This window comes from Lycorma delicatula, chromosome 2 (genome assembly GCF_047948215.1).
Source record: "Lycorma delicatula isolate Av1 chromosome 2, ASM4794821v1, whole genome shotgun sequence".
NCBI lineage: Eukaryota > Metazoa > Arthropoda > Insecta > Hemiptera > Fulgoridae > Lycorma > Lycorma delicatula.
This window is the reverse complement of record NC_134456.1, coordinates 65,657,939-65,678,583: the sequence shown is the minus strand read 5'-3', so window position 1 is coordinate 65,678,583 and position 20,645 is coordinate 65,657,939. Positions and strand designations below refer to the sequence as shown.

Here is a 20,645-nt window from a genome sequence, read left to right as displayed (position 1 = left end):
TTGTGAATTTGAGAATTTTCTTTTTAATTTTTTCAGACAATTGAAAGTAATTTACTTCATCACGTATCACTTGTACTTTCCACTATCATTCACAATGATGATAAACCACTTCTGTCAGAGATTCTCCATAAAACCATATTCAACCAACAGTTCTTCATGTAAGTTGATAAATTATATTTAAAATTACCCTTGAATTCAAATCCTTAGTTATGTTTCAAACACTTGTGTATAGTAAAATAAAATTTTATATACACTGTTCAATATTTTTCACTTTATTATATTATTTTGATGTGTCAAAAACTATAATAATAGTCAAATAAAGTGCCATCCATTTATTATACAAACATAGAAAGGGATAGGACTATTTCAAAAACTTAAGTTTTCTTTCATATTGAAGAGGTTTAAAATATTCTTACATATTATCCATGTTAGAAAACTGTAATTATATACAATTTTTTTTTTTGGTAAAAATTGAATAACAAAAAATGGATTACAAACAATTTTATAGCAAATTTCCAGCTTTAGAATTAAAAAAAATATATATATAAGATGTAAGTAATATGTCAAAGCAGCTATACTTTCTTTTTAAATTGTTTCCTTTGATTCAACCTGCATGTAAAAAAAATTATATTTAATTTCTTCAAGATGTGTAGCCAATAAGCCTACAACAATGGAAAAATAAAAATCAAATTTAGTCAATTTATTATTATTTGGTATTTATTATGTTTTCTTAATGTAGCAAAAAAGTTGTAAAAAAATTATAAACAATTTTACATTTAAAACCAGAAATTATTAGAGAAAATAATGTTTATTGAGTAATTAATTCAGTGTTCATCATATTTGGTATTTATTAACACTGTATTACTTTGTAAAATGTCTAATTAGCTTATATTATTACAATACATTTTTAAGATTTACATTAGGAGGAAAATAAAGAAAAACATTATTTTTTATTTATTAATAAAGTATTTTTTAATTATCCTTAAATCAAAAAATTAAGTTTTATTTAATTTTTATTAATTCATATTTTACATTAAAATTAAACTTTTCCTTTGGTTTATTTAAATTTTAATTATTTATAACATTTTTCTGTTGTTAACTTTTAGAAATAATAGATCAAATTAATTTATTAGAAAATATTAATTAATTTGTATAGATTTAAGTAACCATAATTAATTTATACTGTGATTGAATTTAAATTATTAAAATGGGAGGGACATCCCAGTATTCAAAAATATACCATAAAAAGTAAAAGAGAGTTTTTAAGAGGCGTACAAAATTAACTTAACAGAAATTAAAATACAGTAATGTATATAATAATTCAATATACAAATATAATATTCAGTAATATTAATATTTAAATATGACCTTGCTTGCTATATTTTGAATATAGTAGTAGATTTTAATAGGTATATATATATATTAAATGATAGTTTAGGATCTAAAAATGTACTAATGGCTCAGGTATTTTATTGTTTTGTTAGCAAACTTAATATATTTTTTTTTTAGATTATAATAAAATATTTATCTACATTTAATTTATCTAATTTATTCCAAAAATTACATTTTTTAATGATTTAAATATCTTGTTAGCTCATTGAAAACTATTTTATATTGCCCAAATAAAGTAAAAACTTTATAAATTTATTGAAAAATTTAATATTTATAAACATCTGAAATAAGTCTTAACTGCATAGAGAACCCCTGATAATACAAAAATTGTAAACAAAATAAAATTTTTAATTTTCACTGCTTTCTTTCTTTTAAATGTGAGAATCATTTTATCTTATTTCATTTATGCCAAAACTCCTTAATAGTTTCTTAACAGTTTCTTCTTAATAAATCAAAGTTTACAGGATCAGACGTTTTTTTAAATTTATTACTTTTCTACATAGCTACCTTCAACATCAACACAGTTTTTGTCGCGTTTCACTAGCTTCTTCATTCCCTCTTCAAGAAATTCCATTGCCAATGACTTAAACCACAGAGTAATGCAATTTTCATTTAGTCATCACTGTCAAACCATTGTGACGCAGCCCCTGTTTAAGGTGAAGAAAAAGGAAATAATAGCTGGGAGCTATGTAGGGCTGTAGGATTGATGATTGAAGATTATACAATAAACTTTTTCCAGTTGCCTCACTGTCTGATTTATCATGTATTTGTGGCTGGAAATTTTCAGGTAAAGACAAAATCCCGTGAGATAGCACTCCATGATGTTTGTTTTTTATAGCTCTTCTAAGATTTTTTAACATTTTGCAATATGCATCAGCATTCACAGTAGTTTTCCAATCACTAAATTTGACAAGCAAGACACCCTTTTTGTCCCAGTAAACAGAAATCATAAGCTTCTTTACCAAACATTCTTGTTTGAACATCTTCAGTCTAGATAGTGAATGCTGCCATTGCATTGACTGCTGCTTTTTTCAACATTTGAATAAGAATTCTAAGTTTAAATTCTGGTAACAACATGATCAAACAATTCATCTCACCATGATTTTCATAACGCCACAAAAATTCATGCACTTCAGCAAGTCATTTTTTTCTTGTGTGTTTCGATTAACATCTTCATCACCGATCTTGTGCTTAAGTTTTATAGCCCAATTTTTAATCAGAACTTCATAAATAGAGATTATGAAAGACCAGGAAACATTAGACATAAATGTTTCATGGTGAAGCGTTGGTTTTCTCAAATTTTTTCATCAGATTTTTCAGTCAAATTATCTATTATCACTGATGGCTGGTCGCTACATTCTTCATCATGGATGTTCATCCACCCTTCTCAAAATGAATGGCACCACTGTCTTACTTTAGCATCACTCATTATATTCACCCATAAATATCACTAATTTTCGTATGAATTTCAGCTGCAGACTTGTTTTTCACCATCAAAAATCTGATTACTTCTGATACTTCCATTTGTTAAAACACAAAATGTTGCATTCATTATAAATGAATGAATATAAACAACTTACAACAAAATAACTAAACTTATTACTGCTAACAGCCAGCTATTGATTGAAATAACTGAATTATGCAAGCACCATCTGTTTACATGTATAAGTGACAAATTTAAATGGGATCTTATTTTAAAAACATGCTTTGAAGATATAATCCAAGAATTTAAATCTTTGATTTATATCTTGTTTTGTATTGGTGTTGTAAATCATCTTTCCTTATGTTAAAGGTTATTGTGACTTCAGAAATTTATTAAAGATTAATTTAATATTAGCATCTACAGGTTTTTTGAATGAAAGAATGTAATCAATCAGGACCAGCTGATACACATTCACCTAATTCAACAAGCTTTTTAAGTATAACCGTTTCAGTTATAGCTTTATTAGATACTTTATCAATAAAGTAATCATGACACTATTCAAGTAAACTTTTCCAAAATAGCAGCCAAATTAATCATCACTTTCCACTACATACAGGTGGGCCAGAAAAGCCCAATGAGAGGACAGGGTAGTGGGAACTCCCCTCTTCACTGCCTACCATGGAGCCATGGAACCCTATACACCTTGCTTTCACTGAAGAAATGGTTTTAAAAAACACCAGTTTTGTCATGCTCATAGAGAGAATTCTGTCAATATTTCACTATTGGCTGCTCAGTCCTGTACCTTTTTGTAACACAGTCATGTAGCAGAGAATTTCAGGACAGCATCAAAAACAAAACCGTCAGGAAAGCCAAATTCAATATGAACACCAGAGAACATTCAAGTAAGGTGATTGAAGCTATCCCTCAGCAGCAAGCTCAACAACATCCTCTGCTCTGAACATTCTCAATCGAGCTGTCAGAAGAATACTGCATTCCAACTTCAATTTGTAGTGATGGAAATTGAAGTTCAATTTCCATCCCTACAAATTGAAGATTGTTCAAGAACTGATCCCTTGAGATTGGGAGCAGTGCCAAATTTTCATAGAGACATCGTTGAAAAAGATGACAGAGAATACAGTAATCCATGAATAATGAAGTTTATCTCTACCTGTTGGTTTACATTAATAACCAAAACTTTTATAAAAATCCAAGATAGCTTCATGAGCATCCTCTTTATACGCAACGGGTCACAGTGTGGTGTGGGATGGCAAAGTTTGGTCCGTGTTTCTTTGAAGAAGGCAGTCAGAAAGTCTCAGTGAATGCAAAACTTCTATGTTGCAGAACTTCTTTGCTTCACAACTACAGAAGGCACAAAAATGAAGATGAAAAGTGATTCCAGTAGGATGGAGCACCTTCCCATACAACTTGAGTTTCGATGGAAGTGTAAAGGAGGATGTTATTGGAATGTTTAATTTCCCGACTTGAAGACATCACCTGGTCATCCTGTTCACCTAATCCTTTGCATGTCCTTCTTAAGGAGTATTTAAAAGCTAAAGTGTACACCAGAAAACTACATTCATTAACTGAACTAAAGGTAGCAATTGATTCCAAATTGGCTCCGTACCAGGCTGAATGGTGTAAAATGTAATGAGAAGTTTCAGCAACTGACTCCAGGAGTGTGGTCCAAAATGGATTACATTTTAAGATGATATTTTCTGCATTTAATGTTTGTATAAATAAAAAAATTGATTTTTCAATAATAATGGCATACTTATGGCTTTTACGTCTAGCACATGAATAAAGATGAACTCATAATTATTTTGTCATATTATTCTAAAAATTGTCAGATTTTTCTTTCCCATTCTTTGAATCGTTCATTACCTTTATAAATAGTCATTAGGACTATTTTTGATATTTTTTTTACATTTGTCTGATTGATATTCTTTGAAAGTGCTGATATTATTTGGATTTATCATAATTTAGCTTATAGATTTTCCTTATATAACCTATGTAAAAATGTTTACATAGAATAATTTGTTATTAGAAAGAACATTGATTTTAAATTTTCAATGGTACTAAATAATTAAAATTTGAAAATTTCAAAGAACTCTCTAGTCATAACATTAATAATCATGTAATAGCTATTCATATAAGCTGAATTATACACAACTAAAAAGTAATTTGTTTCTCATGACATACAAAAAAATGTAACTAATACATTTAACAAAATGTAAAAAAGAAACTTTCAAGGCATGTTAGTCTCCCATGATGTAAACAGAGAAACTTTCAAGACATGTCCTACTGGTAAAAATAATGAAAAACATAACATTCATATAAGTATAGGCTTGGAAATGCTTTGTTTTCAAGTTATAAAACCAAAAGGCTAGCGAAAGGTTTCGCCCAGATTTCAGCTCTTCTAATAAAAAGAAGGCCTACTGCAATTTTTGGGACCAAAATTAAGAAGTAAAATTGATAGTTTCTTATGTAATTTGAGCTGGGAAATAGGATAAAACAAGTCCCAGAACTGCATCTCCAGTAGTTTTTAAGATATCCAACCTAAAACACAAAATTTACTGTCAAAAATTACAGAAGATTTAGTAACAGTACTTATAGAGAAATTAATTCAGAGAAAATTAATGTAAATATAGCCAACAAAAATTAATTGAAAACTTCTAAAAATTGATATTTAATTGAAGCAAATCAGACAAAAAAGAGACAGAAAATTTTATTATTGTGTACATAATAAACATTATTCTTAATATAGCAAAACAAAAAAATAAAATACATAAGATGATAGTAACAGAATAACAAAACTCAGTTACAGTAATTGTTCAAAATTTCTCCTTCACAATGTACGAGGGTTATTTTTTTTTCAAGGTCCGATCAGTCTCGAAATTAAAACCACAGTGAAAATAAAAAATTTTTTATTTGTAACAAATCGGATGGAGCCAAGTCCGGGCTGTATGGTGTGTAATCAAATACTTCCCAACGAAAACGCTGCAGGAGCTTCTTTGTTACAGCTGCAGTATGCGGCCAAGCATTGTCATGTTGAAAGACAATGCCTGATGTCAACATTCCTCTCTGCTTATTCTGAATTGCCCTTTGTAGATGTTGAAGAGTCACACAGTATGAGGCTGCAGTGATGGTCGTGCCACGTTCCATGAATTCCACCAAGAGAACTCCATTCTGGTCCCAGAACACAGTAGCCATACACTTTCTGTTGGATAAGGTTTGCTTAAACTTCTTTGGTTTACTGGGAGAATGAGAATGCATCCACTGTTTGGATTGTTCTTTTGTTTCTTCAGTTTCAAAATGGACCCATGTCTCGTTCCCTGTGACAATTTTGTTCAAATATCTTGATTTTCTCGAATTGCCTCATCCACTCGCTCAACGAGATCATCGGTTGCCACTTGCTTCCTTCCCTAACCATCTGCATCATGAACATCTGTACATCCTGCTTTAAAGTTCCTGCACCATTGTCGCACTTTGCTGTCACTCATTGAAGTTTCACCGTACACATTACTTATTTGTCAATGAATTTCAGCTGCATTACACCCCTCAGCCTAAAGAAATCAAATTACCACACGCACTTCACACTTGGCCGGAGATGCTATTGTTGTAGATATGTTTACATGCTAGCTGCATGTTCAGAACTAAATGAAGTGACACGGTGTGATTGAAGGCCATACTAGAGACACTGTGCAACACATATGCGCAAAGGTTCATCCGATTTTTGCGCGAGTTTTTATTTCGCGATCTTGAAAAAAATAACCCTCGTATACCGCACTCTGCCTGACGTAAAATATTTCCAGTAACTTTCTGTATCATCTCAGGATCGTTCCATGTAAATTCAATAGTATTTTGTATTTTAATGAGTAACATTTCTTTATTATTAACTTTTGCTGGTATACTGCCATTTTCATATGGTCCCAAATGAAGTAATCTAGTGGCATTAAGTCAGTTGATTGTGGTGGCCAATTGACTGATCTACCATGTCAAATTCAGTTTAAAAAATTAGCATTCAAGTGATTTCTAGCTACTAGAAACAAATGTGGTGTTGCACCATCATGTGGGAAAATCATTTGCAGTCTAGTTTGTAAAGGTATATCCTCCAAAAGGGCCAGAATATTATTTTTCAAGTAATGAACATATTCATCTTCCATAAGGTTTTCATTGAAAACAAATAGTCCCAGAATTTTGTCAGAAAAAATGCCACACCAAACATTAAGTGAAATCTATGTTAGAAACCAGTTTCCACAGTAACATGTGATTGACTTTACTTCATAAATGACTATATTTAGAATTGAAGACTCCATTTCTGATAAAAATGGCTTCATCATTATATAAGATTTAATTTACCTTATCAACATTGCCTAGAATCCAGTGACAAAAGTTTAACTGCTGGGGGTAATCTGTTGGCTGCAAATTTTCAACATTCTGTAAGCAGAAAGGATAAAGATTTCCTTTTCATTGGATGCACCACACTTTGTTTTTTGACAAACCAGTGCGACAAGAAATTCACTTTGTACTAGTGCCTTGACTACACTGAATATGCTGAATCACATGATGTTCATCATTAACACAATGATGTACTTGATGTTCAACAGAAAACAAACACATTGAAAATTACCCTTTTATTTGTAAATACTGATACACTGAAGAAAAGGTTTTCATATGCCTTCCAGGTTTTCATAATCCACCTTCCAGGAAATCTCTCCTGATATTCATATACAATATACACTGCTAAAATATTGTTTTATAAATTTTGTGTTTCTTTTAAAATTATTTTCTGTAATTAGATTTTTTGTTTTTAAAAAAATTGTTTAGGTACAGAAAGAATAATAAAATTTTCTTTCTATTATTCATCTGTTTTGCTTCAATAAAAAACTGATTTTTAAAAGTTTTTATTTATCTTATTTACAGTAATTTTCTTAGAATTGAATTTTCCAAAAGTTTTGTTACTAAATCTTATGCATTTATTAGTCATTTAACACAGCTATTGTACTACAAACTTAAAAAAAAAAAAAACTTGATTTTTGGCACTGAATTTTGTGTTTTACATCAGATATCTTAAAAACTGCTGGAGTTACAATTCTGGGATCTGTTTTATCCTATTTCCCAGCTCAAATTACATAAGAAACCACCAATTTTACTTCTTAATTTATATCCCAAAAATTACAATAGTGTTTCTTTTTATTCGAAGAGTTGAAACCCGGGCGAAACCTTTAGCTACCCACATAACTTGAAAACAAAGTGTTTCCAGACCTATGTTACATGAGCTTTTTTCATTATTTTCTCCAGTAGAACATGTTCTGAGAGTTTTTCCATTTATTTGTAGGACAATCTGTATATAATTTATATCTTATTATTCATACATTTTTAAAGGACATTTTTTATTCATATGTGTCTGACTTTGTTTATGAATGCTCTACTTACTATCACTGTGTTTTTATTATTTGATTTCAATATAGGAAACATATCTTGTCATTATCTGCTCAGATTGAAGATTTACAGCTTGCAAATAATGTTAAGAAGAACAGTATGCTTCTGGAAGCAGTTAACAAGTAAAGTATTATGTTTACTTTTAATTAAAATCATTTAATGAAAAAATTATTAATTTTCTCCCCAAATTTGTTTACAGAGTTATTTATGTAAAATAGAAATGTGTTAAATAGTTATTATTAAAATAATATCTAGAAAATAAATTATCAAAACCTCAAAAAAATTTTATGAAATAAATTAAAAGGAAATTACATATACATTTAAATCCTTAAATAGTCAAGATTAGTAGTTATTTGGTAAATAAAAAAAAGTGATAAAAACATTATATATATATATATATATATATATATATAACTATTATATATACATATATATATATATATATATATATATATATATATGTATATGTAAAATGTGTAATTTACTTTTTCATTAAACAATAAAAATCATTACTCTGTTTTTCAAAAAATATGTAATAAGCCAGTCTAAGTAAAGAGTAAAATAAAATACTTGCTTACAATAATTACATTATACTGCTACACCATAAATGGCCTGGCAAATATCTTTTTATTAATTATATGTATAAAATTCTTTCATTATAAATTACCACATAGACATACATGCACACACATACACAAACACAAATACATATATTTATGTATGTACAAAGGCAAGTCAAAAATGATTACACTTTCATACAACAATTTATTTACACAAAGTTAGGGGTTCAACGTGTGTATCATTTTTCTACATAGCTATCAATATCTGTTCCAGGGTAAACTTTGCAGTCAATGAGTTGATTTCTAAATCTTTGCTTAACCATGATATAATCTATCTGATACCTTGCAGTATCACCTGACTTTTTCCATGTGTATATTCTATTATGATTTTTAAACTGGATGTTGGCAATTACTAAATTATACTTCGTGCAAAACTCTATAAGTCTGGCCCCTCTTTCATTTCTTTTGCACAGCCCGTATTCACCCACTATATTTCCTTCCTTGCCTTTTCCAATGCTTGCATTCCAATCTCCAACTATTATTAAATTTTCATCCCCTCTTTTATGTGTTTAATTGCTTCATCAATTTCTTCATATACACACTACCTGATCATCATCATCATGGGCGCTTGTAGGCATAGAGACTTTAACAATTGTTATCAGTTTAGGTTTTCATTTTATCCTTATTACAATGATTCTATCGCTATGCATGTTGAAATACTTTACTCTCTTCCCTATCCTCTTGTTCATTATGAAACCTACTCCTGCCTGCACATTATTTGAAGCTGAGTTAATTATTCTAAAATCACCTGACCAAAAGTCGTTTTCCTCTTCCCACCGAATCTCGCTAATTCCTATTATATCTACATTTACCCTATCCGTTTCCCTCTTTAAATTTTCTAACCTTCCAACCTTTTTTAGACTTCTAACATTCCACGCTCCGACTCATAGAATGTTATTCTTTAATTTTCTGGTGACCCCTTTCTTAGTAGTCCCCACCCAGAGATCCAAACATGGGACTAGTTTACCCCTGGAATATTTCACCAAGGAAGGCACCTCCATCTTTGTTATATGAAAATCCAGAGAGTTTGGAAAAAAAAGCAGTAGTTTTCCATTGCTTTCAGCTGCGCAGTACTCAGAAGATTGAGGGATGTTGATATGGCCGTTTAAGTCGTCCTGACCTACACCCTTAACAAGTACTGAAATAGCTGCTGCCCTCTTTCAGGAATCATTCCTTAGTCTGGCTCTCAACAGATACCTCTACAATATAATTGTACCTTTGGTCCAGCTACTCTGTATCACTGAACATTCAAGCACCCTCACCATCGGCAAGGTCTCATGATTCATAGAGGGAGAACACCATTCATTTTTGTTTTAAACAAAAGCACTAATTTTGTTTACTGTCCATTTAAACCTTTAATACAGTGGGTTAGTATGTTTTTTATTTTTGTTTTAAATATTTTTGATCAGTTCAGAATAATCAATTTAAATTTTAGCTTCATTATATTTATATATATAAACTTGTCTTGTTCTTTTTAGAGAAGAATTAGAAGCATCGAGATGATAAGAGAAAAGATATCATTTGCACTTGATTTTTGGATCAGTGACAGCTAAATAGGATATTAATGTTTCAGTGTACTGTTGTTGAAGAAAAAATGTATATGTCACTTAATATTTGTAACTATATTACTCAGTTCATAATCCTTAGTTTAGATTTTTTTTGAGTTTTGCCTGATTTATCAATTATTTATTTACTCCTATATGCTTATTACATTAATAATAATTATGTTATTCTGCTAATACAACTGATTATATTTGTTTTAGATATTCATATGTTCATTATAATTTTTCATCAATTGCTATCCAGATTTCAGATGTGTTCAGTCTCAAGCAAGTTGGTTAAAGAAGAGTTTAATAAGAGTCTAATAACTATATGGTTACCGTTTTAAATATTGAATTTATTTTAATGTAGGTAAATGACATAAGTAAAATTCAATTTTCCTCAAGAATATAACCAGGTCATTGTATTTGTATCCAATACCTTTACTGATTCTTTAATGTGGCATATTTTTATGTAGTATAAACTTTAGATATTCTGATTAAAATAGTGTAAGATGAAACAAAAAGCATCATTCACATTGAATGAAGATGGACCTGGTTTAACATTTTTTAAGTTAAGTTAAGTCTCATTATATTTGTATCAAAATTTTTAAATCTGTAATTTAAGTAAAATTCCTTCCTGTATTTTCATTAGGTGTATATTTTTTTGTAATATATATGTTAACATTCTTTTCTAGCCTTGAAGAAATAAAACGCTGCTATGAATTAGAACTAGGTCTAGAGCCATACGTTCCTACTGGCCCTCCTCTAACACTGACTGCTACTGAAAAAGGATGTGAAGCAGCATTACCTTCGGATTGGCAGTTTCTACCTATTTTACGACTTTATAATACTGAAGGGTATGTTGTTTTTTTTGTTTTTTTTTTTTTTTTTTTTTGTAAAAGTTTAATTTCAATCTTATTTCTAGAACTCTTAATCTTAGCGTTGGTCACTTTTTTCACTGTAAAAATGTTAGTTATCACTTAAAAACTAGTCTGTTAACATTTGTAGTTATCACTTTGAAGTTTATTAACATTCCATTAGTTTTTATCCTAATAATACCATGAAAATTAATTACATGTTTTGAACTAAACAATTCTTTATGCACTAATTACAGTTCAAAATATTCTTTTTTAATTCGGAGAAGGTTGTTTTTTTAGTTCTGTTTTAATTTTTCACTTCTAATTTTTTTGTAAGTTTTTGAGGGAGGGTTTAGGAGTCCTGGCCTTATTCAGTTAGTACTTCAGCAATCAGGTTTATTGTGCAACCACCAGATAGGTAACAGAGTTCCTGATCGATTCAATAGCAGCCTCTGCTAGCATGTATAAGGATGGACTGGATTTTCAGTCTTGGCAGTATGGAGAACCTACCAGGGTAAATTTACATTACAGAATCAATAATGGAGAAGAAGAGATCAGCAATAAGGAAGAGATGGGTGTGAGAAGGACAATTTACATTACAGTAATTTATCATCTTATCCATAACCCTCTTCTGTAGTTAATCACAATTGATTTGAGAGTTCAGTTTCTGGTAATTAGTGAAAATTTATTAGTTATCTTGGTTGTATTTTGATTAGCTTGTTATAAGAACATTAAATGTATATTTTTTGTTTTTATTATAAAAGGGTAAGTCAAATTAAATTTAATCATACAAGCGCTAATGAAATTTAAAAAACCATTACTTTGTTTACATTTTCATAAATTAAATATGCTTATTTCTCAATTACTTCTGCTTCTGTATACTTAGCTCATCTTTTAACATTTTTTTTTAATTCCTTACTGGAAGGAAGTTTTTTGTCTAATGCATAGCCAAATTCTCTTTCATGATCTCAAAAATTAATTCCTTCAAAGCTCATTTTTCATTCACCCCCAAAAAAAATGCTTTAAAGCAAGACTGTGGTTAGCTAAGCAGCTCAAGATCCATGTAATTTAAGAGGGGTTGAAATCTGTTCACCTTAGTAATGGTTTGCTTTTGGATCAGAAGAATCAAATTATATAGTTTGTTTGATACCAGTTTTCTCACAATTAGGTTTTATTTTGTACCTATATATTATTAATCAAACAGTTTATCAAAGAGGGCAAAAGTAGGGGGTAGCCATCAAATAATTGTTGAGATTATCCTGGACAAACAAATAATTTTATATAACAATATAGATTTATGCATACTTCTCTCTGTAGTTGAACTCATCACACAATAATTATATGTTCATTAATTTGTCACCTTAAAAATTATGTTAAGATATTTTGAGATGTGTGCCTTAATATTACTGAGATTATTTATAATAGTACAAGTGTAGAGGTAGTCAGTTCATTGAAATTGATTTGGCACCACTATAATGGTCAGTCTAGTATCAGCCATCAAAGATTTGTGTTTGTTACAAATGTATAATTAATTGATATAATAATGATATATTTATGAATTAGAAATTCAAAGTATAATAAAAATAATTTATATTTTAAAAGAAATGAAGACTTTTATTTATTAGATTGAACCAGCAAATAATAAATACTTAAAATACTTTAAACCCAACCAAGATATTAAACCAAGGCATCAAATTATTCGACATCGACTACATCCAGTGAATCAATTGCTAAAAAGACAAGGTTGTACAATGTTAGTTAAATTATGGTTTTACCTCATTGAATGGAAAGTCACAGTGCATTGCTTGCTTTAAAGTCCTTTCTGATGAAAGCATTAAGCCATCAAAATGAATTTGACACTTGCAAAATAAACATCTGGATCATAAAAGTAAACCCTTAGAATTTTTTGAAAGAAGATTACATAATTTGAGAAATCACATCAGTAAGCTTCTATTTGTAAATCAAGCCAAACTGACAAAAGTGCACTTGAAACATCTTAAATCATAGCATATAAGAGATATCTATCTTACTTATTAGGACTATATTTAGATACTTATTTGGACATCTTAGCTACTCTTTAGATTAGCTAAGATGTCCAAACCCCATACAGTTGGAAAAAACCTCCTATCACCTACTGCAATTGATGTGGTCAGTGTTTTAATAAGTGTGGAAGAAGCAAAACAGTTGAAAAAAATTCTGCTTTCTAACACAGTATCAAGGTAAATTGATGACATGGCTCCCAGTGTTCATGATCAGACAATTCAGCAAGTGAGTTCAAGAAAATTTGTTAGTATTCAATTTGATGAATCAACAGATGTGGCAAACATTTCTTAGTTCTTATGTTTTGTGAGATATGAATCTGATAGGACAGATCAATCAAAGAAAATATGTTATTTTGCAGATCAATGCCTAGTCATGTAACAACACATTGTCTTTTTGTTGTTTTTTGTGAAGGTATTAAAAACTCTAACATAGATTGTACAAAATGTGTTGTAGTATGTAGTATTGGTGCTAAAACAATAACTGGAAAGAACAGTAGATTTCTGAAAAAATTAAAAGGTTGTCTTTTACCAAGATTGGAATGGACACATAGACTTGCTCTTGCCACAAAAAAATATGCTGGAAAATTTCAAAACAAATTCTTTGTAAAGCTGTAAAAATGGTTAATTTTATTAAAAGTCAATCATTAAAAAATATTGCTAAACTATACAATGAAATGGGAGAAAAGAAAAATCTCTTCTTTTCCATACAGAATTCAGATCATTATCGCACAGGAAAGTGTTAACCCATTTATTGAAATTGCAAGATGAATTAATATTTTTCCAGGAAAAACAAATGCCACTCTCAATATTTTTTACAGAATAGTGAGTATGTATGTTGCTTTTCGCTTACTTAGCTGATGTATTTTCGCACTATTAAACGACTTGAATGGGAATTTACAAGGACGTGATAAAAACATTTTATTAATGATAGACTAAGTTTATGCCTTCAATAAGAAGCTTCATATCTGATTATTTGCCTTTAAAGCAAAAATTTTGATATGTTTCCACTCACTTCCATTTACATTGAGAAAAATCTGGATGAAGAAGACACTATTTTTCGCCACAGTTTGTTTAGCATGAAGATGCTTTTGTATGAGCTAAAAATTCAGTTGGCATAGTATGTCCGGAAGGTAAAAATGATTTCTTAAAGAGATGGGTAATGAATCCATTTAGTGAAAACGTTGCAGATGCTAAGTTACCAGTTGAGTTTCACGACCAGCTCATCAAAATGTCTGCTGATAAATGGTACAACTACAATTCACATCTGAAGATTTAGATACATTTTGCCTTCCTTATCAAAGTGTATATAGAAATTTAGTCACAGAAGCATTGAAATAATAATATTTTTTGCTATGTCTTACTTCTGTGAAAAGGGTTTTTCATCTTTGGTTGCGCTAAAAGGTAAATACAGAAATCATCTTTTATCACTTGAAAACAATTTGGTTTTTTGTATTTCTAACATTGATCCACTTTTAGAGAAAGTTTTAAATGAAAAACAAGCATTACCATCTCATTTTTTTTTTTTTTTTTACATGTGTACTGATAAATGTAAGTAAATATTTGTAATAAATAATTTTTTTCTTATAAAATGATTTCATTATTGCTTACATGTAAAGTTGTAGACTAATTTCACAATCCCCTTTCATATCATCACGACTCCCAGCATGAGAAACACTGATCTAGATCAAAATTGCAATGAAACAGGAAACACATAATAGTCAGCAAGAAAGAGATGACAGTATGGCTTAAATATAAAATAAAATAATATATATAAAATAATATAATAAACTGTTATAATTATAACTTCTAACACTGAAATAACTGTTATAATTATAATATATATATATTTATTTATTTTGATATATATATGTACTATATATTTACTACTTATTTAATAACTATAATATAAGTATAGTGTATTCAAAAAATAACAACCAACAAAACAGTAATGAAAACCTAAAAAACTCTAATACCAATAGTCAACTTTCGTGAGATCTCACATCATCAGTCGGTATACAATTCTGTAAAATTGTATTGTTTTTACTTCCTTTATGATGTAATCCATTTTGACCATCTTGATATTTTCCACTCTGATATTTCCATATGGAAATATCCATTCTGACCATCCCTGAATTCATTTTGACTAGTTTCAGCGTGATGTCTGTACGTATGTACATACGTATCTCACATAACTCAAAAACAATTAGCCGTAGGATGTTGAAATATTGGATTTAGAATTATTGTAACATCTAGTTTTGCACCTCCCCTTTTGATTGCAATCGATTGGACAAAAAGTATCTAAAAAAGTCCTAAAAACAAAAAATTTGGATTTTGGACTTTTTTTTAACTGCAGTAACAAGTCATTGAGAGCTTTTCAACAATATATCATAAGTGGTATTTGATTTCATTGGTTCTAGAGTTATAGCCAAATAAAAATTTAATTAATAAAAATTATTTGGTTCTTACAAGGGGAAGCCACATCAGTTGGAATCTAACTTCATCACCTTTTTTTTATTCTTTTTTTTTATTTAAATATATTGATTTATCAACAATTATTAACCTCTGATTGTAAAAAAAATTACAATCAATAATAATTCAATAATAACAATAAAAAAAAATAAAAAAATCAGAAGTTATTAATGAAATAAAATTTTATGTATTTTCATTTAAAAAAATGTGTATATGTAATTTAATTTAATGGGTATACAAGGAAGTCAAGTAGTGTCCACATCAGATTTTTTGTTTTATTTATAAAATTGTGTACCGACTGATGATACGAGATCCTGTGAAAGTCAACTATTGGTATTAGTATTTTTTAGGTTTACTGTTACTGTGTTTTGGTGATTTAATTTAATTTTTTTGTTATTTTTTTTTATTTAATTAGCACAGTGGTCAATATGCTGATGAATTGTTTGAATTTTCAAAAAAATTATATATGTACACAATATTATATAGTATACAGTAAAATGATCCTAGGGCATAATGTTTATTTTTTATTTTTTTTCCAAAATAACTTTAACAAGAGTTAGATCAATCTTCCATGTGGTGGCCTGGATATATCTGGAACAAATAGGAGAAGTTATTGTGGTGAACTGATCCTAAACAAACTTTACAACTTCATCTATCATTAAGTCATACCCCACTATCACATCTAGAGTTGTAACTTGGGACCTAGTCCCACCACAGGTGACCACTTGTCAGTTAACCGTGAAAGGGATTTAAGGAATACTCCTCCACAGGCTGAACCAAGCAACACCAGGGTTCAAAGAAGGCAGCACTTGAATACGGTGGGCTGCCACTTAGAAGATAACATGCAATCGGAAGCATTGGAATGCCCTAAGCCCACACATACAAACAAGAACAATACAAAATCCAAAATCAAATCAAAGCAAATTATCTACATTTCCAATCACAATTTAAACTCACTCATGCAGACTGGTAAACTGAAAATAATAAACCCCCAACCCCCCAAATAATTGATCCCAACCTAAGGGATCAACACAAAATCTCTTCATTTAAATAAGATAAGGATTTAAATAAGTGACCAGAAAGCCATGGAATCTCAGAGATATAGGCTCTACAAAGGTATACCTGGAGAGTGATGAAAAGTGTCTCACAGTTTAGAACAGGCTTTTTGGTCATCCTCAAAATAATAAATAACATACAAGAATTCAAGTCATAATCCCCAAGAACCTTAACACTCAACCTAAAATCATCTAATAAAATCTACACCATCCATCCCCATACACCATCTGGCCCCTCTAACAATAAATCAAATCTCCAAAAGATCGTAAAGAAACAGAAAAGTTCTGAAACCTGTTCGACCAGGCCATAAATAACATCCCCAAAAATCATGTTAAATAACTAATCTGAGACTTCAGTGTTCAGTTAAGCAGATAAAGAATATACTGCAACATCAACAGAAAACAGAGTGTAATGAAAACAAACAGAGATTGGAGTCTCTGAAAACTCAAACTCAGGAAGCCTCAAAACTCGAAACCTGGAAACACCCTGACTACACTAAAGAAGAATAGCACATAGATTATGCCTTCATGGACAAACACCACCACAAAGAGATCTACAATATAAAAATCCTCGGAGGAGTAGACACAGGCTCAGACCACTACGTAGTCAAAATTAAAATTAAACTCACTCCCCAAAAGAAGCAACAAAATAAGCCCCTAAAACTAAAAGTAAAATAAACCCTACTCAGCTAATCATTAATGAAAATTACCAAAAAGCAACTGAAGAATAACATTCATGGATAAACTTGAAGACCTAGTCAACAGCCTTAAACTCGTAGATGCATTGGCCCAAATAAAACCCCATAAAAAGTATCAATTGAGGAACAGTGGAGGAGAGACATCAAGCAAGGCCAATCCCAAAATTGCCATCAATCCTAAGACATCAATCCTAAAAATCAGAAACATCCTTCCAAAATTTAGTAAAACAAAGAAAAGAAACCATCTGAACCCTTAGCAAAATAAAAAGACAACACCATACAGACATACTGAAATCAACAGAAGAAGAATTCCAACAAAAACAGTCGAGAGACTATCACAAAACCTTCAAAAAACAACTTAAACAAAAAATATGAACCCCCAACCCTACTAACGAAGGATGAAAACCATAATCTGACCTATAACAATACAGACAACTCGGAAATCCTAGCTAAATATTTTAACAAACTCCTAAATTCTGAAGAACCAACAGAATTTTGAAACTTTGGCACCAAAACCATCAGAAAACATCAACCCTCCCACAATAAAAAAATCTACCAAGTACTGGTTGAGATGAAGAGCATTGGGTGAAGATCAAATCTTTGTAGAGATCTGAAAACATGCAGGAAGACGAGCAAAAATCACCCTTCATCAACAGCATGTCATCATCTGGATCAAAGAAGTACTACCAGAACACTTGACAACAGCCCTCATCCACCTGCTACACAAAAATGTTGACAAAACAGTCCCTAACAACTACAGGGAAATCTCACTCCTAAACACAGCGTACAAAATTCTTTCAAGAATCATCCTCAACATTATTGGTTTACAACTCAAGGAAGAACTAGAACACCAGAGAAGTTTCAGACCCTGGACTTCAAGAAACCTATGATTGCAACCACAGAGAATCCCTACCAAAAATTCTAAGACACCTTGGACTACATCCCAAATTAATAAATATGATAAAACTGACCCTCACAAATACTAAGTCAAAAGTGAAATTGAGAGGCGAACTCTTAGAACCATTTGAGATTAAAACAGGTCTGCGCCAAGGTGATTCCAATCACTACTATTCAACTGTGCTCTGGAAATGGTAATGAGAAAATTACTAAAAGATGGCCCCCAAAAAATCAAAATAAACTGCATTGGTTTCACCGACGTGGCACTGCTAGCAAATGACATCGATGAAGCTAAAACACAGATCTTCAAAACTTTGTAAATAGAATTGGCCTCAAAATATCATTTGAAAAGATAGAAATTATGCCCCAAAAACCAACAAAATTAAAAGAAGTAAACATAAGTGATAATAAAGTTAAAAGTAGTAACTCAATTTAAATAACAAATAACCTAAACAAAAAAAAATCTCAATCTAAAAACAAACTAGCTAAAACACAAAAATTAACCTAGTACACCTACAGTAAAAAAGTCTACTCATAAATGCAAAAATAATACACTACAACACAGTTGTGAAACCGGAAGCTACATATGCAGCAGAAACACTCTTCCACCTGAATGAAAAATTAAAGACTGACAGACTCCAGAAAATCAGAAGAAGAATTGGAAGAACCTGCATCAACAAAAAGTATGAGAAAGACTGGTAGTCGTCTTTCTGATACTTTTTGTGAATCATACCCAACAAGGTCATGTACAAAGAGGTAGAACCCATCACTGATACCATGCATAAGAGGGACTAGGATTCTTTGGACACCTCATGAGGATCCAAGATTCAAGACTTCTGAAACAGCTGGTACAGTACAATCTTGACTCGAGGATGCAGATGGATCAGAGAAATAAGAGTGGATCTAAAGGAAATTGATCTTACACCAGAAGACACCACAGATAACATAAGACTAAATTAAAAATCAAGGACAAAAACACTCGCTTCACTTTCACAAGAAAGAAAGTCACAACCCAAACATTTTTAACACCAGAAAGGGCACGGAAATTGCAATGTATGGAAAAGTACTGGGAGGACCGTAAGACCTGCACAATCCCTTTGAAGAAACTAAAGTTACCCTGTGTGATCATAAAAGATGAAAAAAAAAAGATTCCTTTCACATAATTAAATATAAGTTTGATATTCAATCATTTTTAAGTGTTAAATGATACAAAAGTCTTAAAGTATTTTAAAGTGTTAAATTTATACAAAATCTTTGTTTTTAACAAACTGTGTATAAAGTGTTACTTTAGCTTGTGACACAAATCTGACTCATAGTGAAGCTTGTCTTCCAACTTCATTACATTTGTGTAATAGATTTAGGATTTAAACAGTTATGTAAAAGTACAACATTTAGTAACAATAATTTGTAACTAATGGTATAAATGAAAGCTATTAACTTGCCTCTGTAATAGTTGAAAAAGTTTCTAATTTGATGCTGTGGAAACAAAGCAAGTGGTTTAATAGTTTTGTACAGAAAAATATAGTTTTGGGAAAGGATTTCTAAGAAGTAAACGAAAGAAGATGATCTGTGAGAATAAAAGATTATTGAAAGAGAAAAAAGTACCTAAGAAATCAAAGAAGAAAATAAAAGTGGAAAAATTAACTTGCTATTCCTAAAAATCAGTTTTTTTTAATGTTTCTACCTACCTACCTACCTTCACATTTCAACCATATTTGGTACACCTGTTGTGAGAGTTTGTACTAGTCATATCATGCTAACATATTGATTTACTTTCATTGAATGACAAAATGTATTGTAATAACACTATTAAAAAAAAAATCATCTTCAAGGAACTTGTTCCACTTTGAAATTATAATTTTTTTAAATTTTAAATATTTTTTACCTTTTATTTGATTGTTTAAATTTTACATATTAGTATGGTATACATACTATTATATATACTCTTTTGATTATTTTAGGTTAATTGATTTATAGAAGAAAAAAATTCAAAAAATTTTTAAACGTTTCATTTAATAAATATACATCGACAACTATCTTTTTAGAATATTTTGTGCTCATTAATTTACAAATATGAATTTTTAAAAATATATATTTAAACATTCATATTTAATAACATTTTTATTTTATTCAGTTTAGTAAAATTTTTTTTAATGATGAGGAGGAACCCCATTTACAGGCCAAGAGTAAAAGTGGTTACATGTAGTTC

General features: G+C 30.1%; 1 protein-coding gene and 1 long non-coding RNA gene across 3 annotated transcripts in view; one reads left to right on the top strand and one right to left on the bottom strand.

Annotated features, from left to right (window-relative positions):
- Nucleotides 1-20,645, top strand: part of LOC142318881 (RNA polymerase II-associated protein 1) — a 97,690-nt gene that overhangs the window by 57,771 nt on the left and 19,274 nt on the right. For both annotated transcript variants that reach the window (XM_075355501.1, XM_075355502.1), the window contains 3 exons: nt 37-158; nt 8,287-8,379; nt 11,114-11,275. In XM_075355501.1, the coding sequence (XP_075211616.1) occupies nt 37-158; nt 8,287-8,379; nt 11,114-11,275 (377 nt within the window). The remainder of the gene's footprint in view (nt 1-36; nt 159-8,286; nt 8,380-11,113; nt 11,276-20,645) is intronic.
- LOC142318883 (uncharacterized) overlaps nt 16,293-20,645 on the bottom strand; it is a 36,729-nt gene continuing 32,376 nt past the window's right edge. Inside the window, exon 4 of the long non-coding RNA XR_012755066.1 lies at nt 16,293-16,377. This is a non-coding gene — a long non-coding RNA (uncharacterized LOC142318883). The remainder of the gene's footprint in view (nt 16,378-20,645) is intronic.